The sequence below is a fragment of the Bison bison genome, unplaced genomic scaffold (genome assembly GCF_000754665.1).
Source record: "Bison bison bison isolate TAMUID 2011002044 unplaced genomic scaffold, Bison_UMD1.0 scf7180017864317, whole genome shotgun sequence".
NCBI classification, from domain to species: Eukaryota; Metazoa; Chordata; class Mammalia; order Artiodactyla; family Bovidae; genus Bison; species Bison bison.
In genome coordinates, this window is record NW_011494889.1 from 3838727 (window position 1) to 3848598 (window position 9872).

Below are 9872 nucleotides of genomic sequence, written 5' to 3' on the forward strand. Positions count from 1 at the left end.
CCTGGCCTGGACGTCGGCCCCGATCTCGTCCAGGATGAAGGGGATGATGTGTGGCTTCACGGCCAGGAACAGGACGTCACTGTGCCTGACCGTCTCCTTGTTGCTCCGGGTCAGGTTCACACCCATCTTCTGCAGGAGGAGACCACCAGGCTCACACTCTGTGGCAGCCTCATGAGCCCTGGCCCTCTCAAGGAGCAGCTGAACCCCTCCAAGCTCACGTGGCCAAGGGCAGCCTGGAATTCCCTGCCCTGTTCCCCTCAGAGTTTGCCCCTACCCCCATTGCCTCGAAGTTTTCCAGTGTTGCTACTGGGCAAGTGAGTGCTGGACATGGACAAGCTTCCCATGGCAAACAGGAAATCGCTGTCCCCCATCCCCACCAGTTCTCTGGCACCCAAGGCACCCCTCTGCCAGGTGAGACGTCTCCATGGTTGAAAAATGGCACAGGTAAAGGGAAAGGTAAAATGCTGGTGCCCAATGGTCAGAAGCAGGGCTCTATCCCAAGCCTGGACACTTGTTCATCAGGGTGCCTGGTCTCTGTGTGGTCCAGGGGTGGAATGGAGGACGCCCCTCTAAGACTTCACACTAAGAAACAAGGCCCTCCGGTGATGACAACCCCTGCCATCCCAGGCGCAGACACTGCCTGTTACCTGCCGCCTGCCTCGTTAGCCATCCTCTCCCACACTGCTCAGGTTCTGGGTGAAGACTTGGGATATTCTTTGTTTAGAAAGAGGAAAAACTAACTTGCCAGGTTCTTTCCCAACATGCTCATTTACGCCTCAGAATAGCTCAACAAAGTGACTACTGTGGGCTTCATTTTATAAATGCGGAAACTGAGGCTCAGAGCACCTAAGTACCTTAACTGCTTAAGCTAAGTACCTCAGCTAAGTACCTTAACTGAGCTAGTGGATGAAGCAAAGTGAGTATTTTATTGGGTACCTACTATGTGCTAGGTGCTTTTCACACATCAAAATCTCAACTAACCTTGTGTCTGGATTGGAACCCAAGTCGACCAACCCCAGTCGTGCCTGGCTGCTCGCACAACCCTGAGCTCCCCCAGGAAAGATGCAGGATAGTGATGCTCCTGGTGGGAAGGTCAGCGCCGGCCACGGAACAGCACAGGGGTTCAGCTCATCAGGCCACCCTTCTCCTGGGTCTCCACCCCCTTCCCCAAACCCTCATGCCCCACCTACCCTGAGAGCGGACACCGTGGGCAGGTCCATTTCCGGGGAGCTGGCTATTATTTTGTGAGCCGACAGGATGCCTACAGAAGACAGGGCTTTTCAACTGGGGCTCATGGCCCACCCGGTTCCCATGTTCTCCCTGGGAGAGCAGAGTCAAAACCCACGCCACTCCGACCGTTATGGAGACGGTCGCTGGTGACCCCCTACCCCTTAATCCCTTATTAGGGATTTAGGAATCCTTAATTCCCTAGCAGACGCAAGTTCCCCTTTCTTCATTCCCTCACGTTCGTGCGGCGGAGGGCGGTCACAAGCTAAGCTGTGGACCTTCCGCGCACCCGCCTCCCGCCTTCAGGCGCTTACCTGCGGCCGTGAAGCCTCGCGCCAAGGCGCAGGCCAGCTGGCCGGCGCCGATGAAACCCACGCTCATGGTTATCCGGGCTCCGCGTCTGCCCGGCCGCCGCAGGAGTCCGCTCAGAGGGGCCCTGAGAGAAACGTGGAGAACCGAGAGCGTAGTCAGCCCGGCGACGAGGAGCCAGATCCCACGAAACGCTCGCAGCTTCCGGCGTCTATTCCACAACCCCGCCTCTCTCACGCTCATCTACGACGCCGCAGGGTTCCAAACGGCCCCGCCCTGCCAGGGGGACCAATCCGCGGCCGGGACGGGGACGTGTGCACGCCTTCTGACACGGGATTAGTGGGCGGAAGCTCCGTCCCAGCGCGCGAAGCCCGGATCTAAGCGTCGCGGACGCCCCCGCCCTGGGTGTCCCCGGAGCCCCGCCCCCACCTCAGGGCGGAGATTGCCGTTGGCACCCGTGCACGGCCCTAGGCTGAGGCCGGCGGCGAGGTCTGGCTTATATTATTTCTGGCGCTGTCCGTCAGCCGCCTTTCGAAAGCTAGAGAAACTCTCCAGGTTGCTGATTTGAGGGGACGAATGTGACGCTCCCGGTGAGGCTTTAGACTGGAGCTTGGAGGCCCGTGGGCTACAAACCAGGCTTCTCGGTGCACCCGGGGATTATCTAGGTTGGAGCTGGGAGTTCCCCTGCTACCGCCCGCACCGTCTCGGCACGCGCGGGGAGGCGGTGGGGAAGCCCTGGTTATTGACTTGAACTTACGTGAGTCTGAGTGAACTCCGGGAGTTGGTGATGGATAGGGAGACCTGGCGTGCTGCGATTCATGGGGTCGCAAAGAGTCGGACACGACTGAGCGACTGATCTGATCTGACATGGTTTACGCGATTGGTCTTTCTTAACTAGGATTGCAAACAGAACCAGTTCCTCTGTTTAGGAAATGATGGGCTCCTTCAGTTCAGTCGCTCAGTCATGTCCGACTCTTTGCGACCCCATGAATTGCAGCACGCCAGGCCTCCCTGTCCATCACCAACTCCGGGAGTTCACTCAAGCTCACGTCCATCGAGTCGGTGATGCCATCCAGCCATCTCATCCTCTGTCGTCCCCTTCTCCTCCTGCCCCCGCCTCCCAGCATCAGGGTCTTTTCCAGTGAGTCAACTTTTCGCATGAGGTGGCCAAAGTACTGGAGTTTCAGCTTTAGCATCATTCCTTCTAATGAACACCCAGGACTGATCTCCTTTAGAATGGACTGGTTGGATCTCCTTACAGGCCAAGGGACTCTCAAGAGTCTTCTCCAACACCACAGTTCAAAAGCTCAGCTTTCTTCACAATCCAACTCTCACATCCATACATGACTACTGGAAAAACCATAGCCTTGACTAGACGAACCTTTGTTGGCAAAGTAATGTCTCTGCTTTTGAATATGCTGTCTAGGTTGGTCATAACTTTCCTTCTAAGGCTCCTTAGGACCTGACTAAGGTATCCCCCCGACCATGCTACTTGCTTTCAAAAGCTTCACAAATGTGATGTTTACTTTTTCATCACTAGTAAATTTAAGAGAAGTGATGATTTTGAACTGTGGTGTTGGAGAAGACTCTTAAGAGTCCCTTGGACGGCAAGGAAATCCAGCCAGTCCATCCTAAAGGAAATCGGTCCTGAATATTCATTGGAAGGACTGATGCTGAAGCTGAAATTCTAATACTTTGGCCACCTGATGCGTAGAACTGCCTCATTGGTAACTTTCTCTGATTAGCAAATAATACATGCATATTGAGAAAAAGTTGGAAAATACAAAAAAATAAAAGAAGTCAAAATCACCCATAGTCATACTTCCTAAGGATCGTTTCTTGCAGGCATATTTGGTACATTTCCTTACACATTATTTTCTGTGCATACAGACCTTTTCCATCATTGGAAATAAATGATACACATATGGTTTTGAAATTTCTCTGCTAGATATACAATAAATATTTTCCAAAGTTACTAGAAAGTTATTTAAAATAAGATTTTGGTGACTACTTAGTAGTCCATTGTACAGATGCTCAGTCACTCAGATTTTATTTTCTTATGATGACCTTGCTGACTAAAGATCCATTTTGTTTGTGCAGTGGCCCCTGCTGTGGCTCTCATGACCATTATGTTTGATGCCTATGAATTTCCTTTGGAAGCAAGTGTTTATAAAAACAAGTAACAAGTGAAAGTCACTCAGTTGTGTCCAACTCTTTGCAACTCCATGGACCATACAGTCCATGGAATTCTCCAGGCCAGAATACTGGAGTGGATAGCTGTTCCCTTCTCCAGGGGATCGTCCCAACCCAGGGATCAAACCCAGGTCTCCCACGTTGCGGACAGATTCTTTTACCAGCTGAGCCACCAGGGAAGCCCTGGGCACAAGTGTTGAATAGATGAGATAGGATGGGATGGGATGGGACAGAACGGGATAGGACTTCCTCACCACCCAGCCACTTAGGACACACCCTCAGGAATGGTCAGAGGCTGATGCTTCTATTCAACCACAGACATACACTCTCCTTATCTGGTACCTGTCTTCTTGGGTGCCTACTCTATCCCTTTACTCCATCTGAAGGGACAGAGAAGCCCAGAAAGAAAGTGGGGAGTTTGCTAAGATTCCAAGATTGCCCACCTCACCTCTCCTCTGATCCTCTCATCCACCAGTCAGATGGGTTCAGCTGTTCCTGCCCTTCCTCCCTTCTCACCCCCACAGTCCCGCCCCCTTGTTCCCCTTTAGCTGTCCCAGGAAAGTGGGCCATGCTTCATTTCTTCAGTCTCAAGGCCTTCCTGGTCTGTCTCTGGATAGTAGGTTCATTTGTCCTCATGTTAGGGGAGACACACTGATTGAAACTGCCCACCCTGGCCAGGCACCATAGTAACTATTTGCATGAGTTGTTTTATGACAGGAAGTCCTGGTAAGGAACAGGGAACTAATAAGCCACCACCAACCGGAAGAGTTCAGGAAAGATCAAAAGGAGACACCACATGTCCAACCACCTCCCAGAATTATTCTCTCTGGCATCCATCTTGGCTGAACAAGGTGTGCACCACCAAGAAGGACTCTGAGTCAGAATGATTGGCTAAAGACAACCTGGAAACTATCCCATCACCATAAAACCCAAGACTGTGAGCCATGTGGCAGAGCAGTTCTCCTGGGTTCCCTTACCCTACTGCTCTCCACCCAGGTGCCCTTTCCCAATAAAATCTCTTGCTTTGTCAGCACATGTGTCTCCTCGGACAATTCATTTCCAAGTGTTAGACAAGAGCCCAGTTTTGGGCCCTGGAAGGGGTCCCCCTTCCTGCAACAAATGGCAACTCTGGCGGGACTCTTCTCTGCGACTGATATCCTGACCACTCGGGGTACTCAGGAGCCAGCTTGCCTGCCAATGGCTGCAAATGGGACCCAGTGGCTGCAAATGGGACCCTTTTGTCCCTGGTCTCCTCCTGATGTGGACAACTGGCCAGAGTGCCCTGACCAGTAAGGAACAAGAGACTTTATTGACTTCTTTCCCCTGCCCTCTCTCTTTCCTTTCCTTACCCCTTCTTATCTTTCCACTTTTTTCTAGTCCGCTGGTCCTGGATGCAGGAATCTGGTGGAAGGGCCTCAGCCTGAGCTGAGGATTGGCGACTGATCACCTCCACTTGGTAGAGAACTCGAATTCTGGTTCTGTTCTGGGCAGATTTCTGGTAGGGCCGAGTTCCAGTCCTCCCTTCTCTGGAGGCCCAGGGTAAAGTCCCATAACGCCTGGGTATCTGCAGGTGGCAGGAGACGTCTGTAAGGCCACCCCTTTCACCCTCCTCTCCCACCTCCTCCCTCTTCTTTCAACCTGGCTTCCTTTCCTCCCTTTGAAATGTTTGAAGACCTGAGATATGTTCCTTTACTCTGTTAGTACTTGGATCTAAAGTTCTGTGTCTTTATAGGAGGTTTTCTGAGAGACTGTATTCTTGTATTTAAGGGAGGGTCTGAAGAGGACTGCCAGGTCTATATGTGTGTTTTAACTCTGTGTTCTGTGTTGTGATTTTTGATGGCCATTTTGCTTTGTCTGGCCACCATTTGGTTTAGACCTGCCGCCATTTTGATTTTCTTTCCCTGTGCCTTGAGACCAGGGCTCTGGCTCTGTTCTTAGGAACACTTATCTAAACCATCTCTAATCCCTGAGACTGAGGAAAAATGGGAAACAGCCTTTAAAAGTTTTATTTATTCCAACTGTTTTTTATAAACTAGTAAATTTTATATTGTAATATCTAATTCATGACTAAGCTTAGAAAATGAAGCTAGATCTTGCGTTGTGTCTGTCTAAATATGTCTTGGTATGTCTTTGTCTCTGGATAATATTTTTGAGGTTAATTTGTAAATGAGCTCTATTTAATTGGCTTAAAGAAAAGTAAGTGCTTACAAATCAAATAATTAAATAATAAATTCCAAGTTCATGTGAACTGGGAAATATTCAGTATTAAATACCTGATATTAATGTTTGTTTGTTGACCTATCTAATTATAAACATGTCTTAGAGTAATTAACATTAAGTAGAATATTCTCATCGTACCTAGGCTTAATATAAGTTAAATATTATCATATCTGTTACAAGTTTGTCAACAAGGAAACTACCCTGAGTGAAGAAACTTCTAAAAAAAATGTAAATGAGATATGAGCTTTTGGATAAACTCTATTAAGAATAATTATTCTTTAGAAATATCTGTCTAAAATAGTCTCTCCAGATGGATGTAACTTGAATTTCTAAGGGTTGTGCTAAACAAAGTGTTGGAAGTCTGTTGCAGAGTTAGGGTATTTCCAAATAAAATAAGATTTTGAAACATTTACTACTAAACGTTAATTTCCTTTTACAGAGAAACAAAGAGATTTGGGACTATAAATGAATAATGTTTGGTGCCATCCTAAAATGTTCTAAGAAAGCAGGAGTTTCAGAAATTATCACTGTTGTTTATGCTCCCCAATCTATAAAATGCTAATATAAAAGTTAGTTCTTGGTTGCTAAAGAAAAGTAGGAAATGTGTTTTTAGTAAAAAAAAAAAAATATGAAAAAATACTAAAAAGAGTTATGCATGATCAGGATTTTCTAGAATTGAATTACAATTAGTTAGATAAATGGATTTTGTTAGGAATGACACAGCCATAAGTGAAGGAGGAAACAGACAGAGCTGGACTCTATCTTAGGCCAGGCTGCGAACGTTAGGCTACACACATGGTCACCCTCCCAGTGGACTCTGAACTTTGTGCCTGGTGTCTACAGAAGCGGCATACCAATGGGAAACCAGACCCCCCGGATAAAAGAGCCTCAGGACTTGTACTTGGACTCTTCTTTGCCTAAAAGAATATGCTAATTATCTCTGTAACAGAACAAAGTTGTAAATTTCATTATGTTTATCGGGATATGACCACAGTCCTCTTGATAAATGCCCACTGTTTATCTAGTCTTGTGACACGTGAATCATGGGTTAACTTTCATCGTATCTCTCTTTTACCTTGTCCAGACTAGTTTCAAGGAATGTGGGGAGGTGGGTTTAAGCAAGTACACTTAGGGTATATAAAGTGAAAAAAAAAGTAAAGTGAAGTCGCTCAGTCGTGTCCGGACTCTTTGCGACCCCATGGACTGTAGCCTACCAGGCTCTTCCATCCATGGGATTTTCCAGGCAAGAATACTGGAGTGGGTTGCCATTTCCTTCTCCATAGGGTATATAAGGTTTTCACAAAAACCTGGCTAAGAGGATACTCTGCCTTGGGCCCACCGGTGTAATAAACTGAACTCCAGTATCTGCATTGTTCTTCTGAGTGAGTTTTGTTTCCCAGAACGCATGGCTACAACATAAGAAAACTGGTTAGAGCCAACTAGGTCCAAGATGGCAGAGCTGACTTTCACTAGACCTTGAGCCTTGGTATTTATGCCCATTGTGACATATCAACAAGCTAAATGATACACCCATCAACATTGACTAAATCTGACCAAATGTTCTAAACCCTTTTAATTGATCTTTTCAATAAAACTCCCTAAATCGAATTCTTTTGAAATTCTTTTGACCTCTAGCTAACTTTGGGGTGCTCCAGAGGGCCCCTGAAACATCCCAAAGAGAGATATTAAACTGTGTTTATTTGGTTGGTTAAATTACATGGAAAAGATTATCAAATGAGTAATAAATCCCCTTATGTTATAATGTATGATAAAATCACTAATACAGATATCCTAGAAATTATATGGAGTTCTTAACATTCTGATATGTCCTGGTATTATAATGGAAAACCTGATGACTTCACAAAAGTTAACAAAGGACTGAATGAACCAGCGAATATGTTTATAACTTTTATGGTTTCTATCTGAAAAATTACAGGTTTGAATCTTGTGTTTTCCAGGAGTAGGGAAAACCTTCCTCTCAAACTAATTATGGCAATAATTTGGTAAAATTATACGTTATAAACAAAACAGTTATATTTTCTCTCTGACTCCTCCAGAGATTTGAAACTCTTAGGTTTCCACTAAGTTTATCAAATGAGTTAGGAAGGTTATCTCACTAACAGGTACAAAAACCTCAAGGAATTTTTGAGACCTTAAAAAGGGAAGAATTCACCTAGATTTGTTAGGCAAAATCTGTGATAAGCCTTTGGTGTGAGTTTCCTAGCCCTGTTTTGTTTTAAAAGTTCAGTCTGAGACTATAAATGTTTAAGCAAAATAAAAAGTCTATGATCAATATGGTTATATAAATCATCAGACCAAAATTAGTGAGAACAGACCTATTTTGCAAACAAGCTGGCCTTAATTTGGTTATATTTGATAAAAATGAGGGTAATTTTAGGGAGAAAAAATTTTTTTCAGTAAATGTTAAATCCAAGTTTGTTAATGAAGATCTGCATGTAGAAGACTCATTTCTTGGATAGTTCTTTGCTGTTATGTGATGTTAATGTAAAATTTAATTGAATTCTTAAAGAACACCCTAAGTTTGTTTCTGAAGCTTATCTCAGTAATCTATCTTTGGATGAAGATCAGATGCCTCATGACCTGCAACCAGGACTGGAAAAAGACATAATTTAAAGGACTGTCTCCAACCTGGATGGAAGGACTTTTTTAATCAGGTACTCTTAACTAGCTCAGGCACAATGAAACTGAAGGGAAATTAACTCTTAGATTAATTCCCACTTCCAAAGGCCCCTACACTGGATTGGTCTATAGAGAAGATAGTTGACCTGATCTCACCTTAAAATGATGCTCAAACAGGAGAAACTACACTACACCAGGATGAAAAGACGACGACATCAGAGGTAGACGGCTTGCCCAAGATGCTGGACCTGATTCATATGATCATTTATAATGTTTTCTTGACTTCTTAGACCTTTGCATATAAATCAAATGCTTTTCTATCATTGGCCTGATCCTATGCTAATTTTAGAAATCAATCCACTTGTTGGGTTTGTGGCCAATTACCTGTGTCTAGTTCTGGGTTACCTTGGTAAATTTCTCTACTACAAGACTCTAACTGGTTGGCCTGAGAAAATTTACTTAAAAAAAAATTATAGTCATATCCAGGTCACTGTGATATTACTAGATGGGATCCCCTCACCAGGCCAATTAATAATGCCTGCTCTGACTCTGGCCTTAAATTTGAGCTTTCTTCTATTACTCAAGCTCAAGCAGAGCAACAAGCAAAGTTTCAGCAAAGGAGGAAAAGGCTCCCACAATTATAGGATGGATTTATATACATAACACCAGGCTATGGTAATTTATGTTTAAGTCTCCTCTGTGTTGGAAACAATTAAATCATACTAAGGATAATCAGTCTAGTAACACTAGAAAACTGGGCTATGTGCCTTATAGATGGTACCAATATATAATTTTCCTGGAAGATAAAGATTCTACAGAGTAGACTAAGTCAGATGACCTGAGATATATTCAGATCAGATCAGATCAGATCAGTCGCTCAGTCGTGTCCGACTCTGCGACCCCATGAATCGCAGCATGCCAGGCCTCCCTGTCCATCACCAACTCCTGGAGTTCACTCAGACTCAAGTCCATAGAGTCAGTGATGCCATCCAGCCATCTCATCCTCTGTCGTCCCCTTCTCCTCTTGCCCCCAGTCCCTCCCAGCATCAGGGTCTTTTCCAATGAGTCAACTCTTCACATGAGGTGGCCAAAGTACTGGAGTTTCAGCTTTAGCATCATTCCTTCCCAAGAAATCCCAGGGCTGATCTCCTTCAGAATGGACTGGTTGGATCTCCTTGCAGTCCAAGGGACTCTTAAGAGTCTTCTCCAACACCACAGTTCAAAAGCATCAATTCTTCGGCGCTCAGCCTTCTTCACGGTCCAATTCTTACATCCATACATGA

The 9872-nt window shown here is 45.5% G+C and overlaps 1 protein-coding gene across 1 annotated transcript in view; it reads right to left on the reverse strand.

Moving 5' to 3' along the window:
* PYCR2 (pyrroline-5-carboxylate reductase family, member 2) overlaps positions 1-1765 on the reverse strand; it is a 4013-nt gene extending 2248 nt beyond the window's left edge. The window contains 3 exon segments of the mRNA XM_010852867.1: positions 1-129; positions 1191-1261; positions 1542-1765. The exon segment at positions 1-129 is cut by the window's left edge and continues 4 nt beyond it. Coding sequence (XP_010851169.1) covers positions 1-129; positions 1191-1261; positions 1542-1608 — 267 coding nt within the window. The 5' untranslated portion in view covers positions 1609-1765.
* Positions 1766-9872: the final 8107 nt, after the last annotated feature.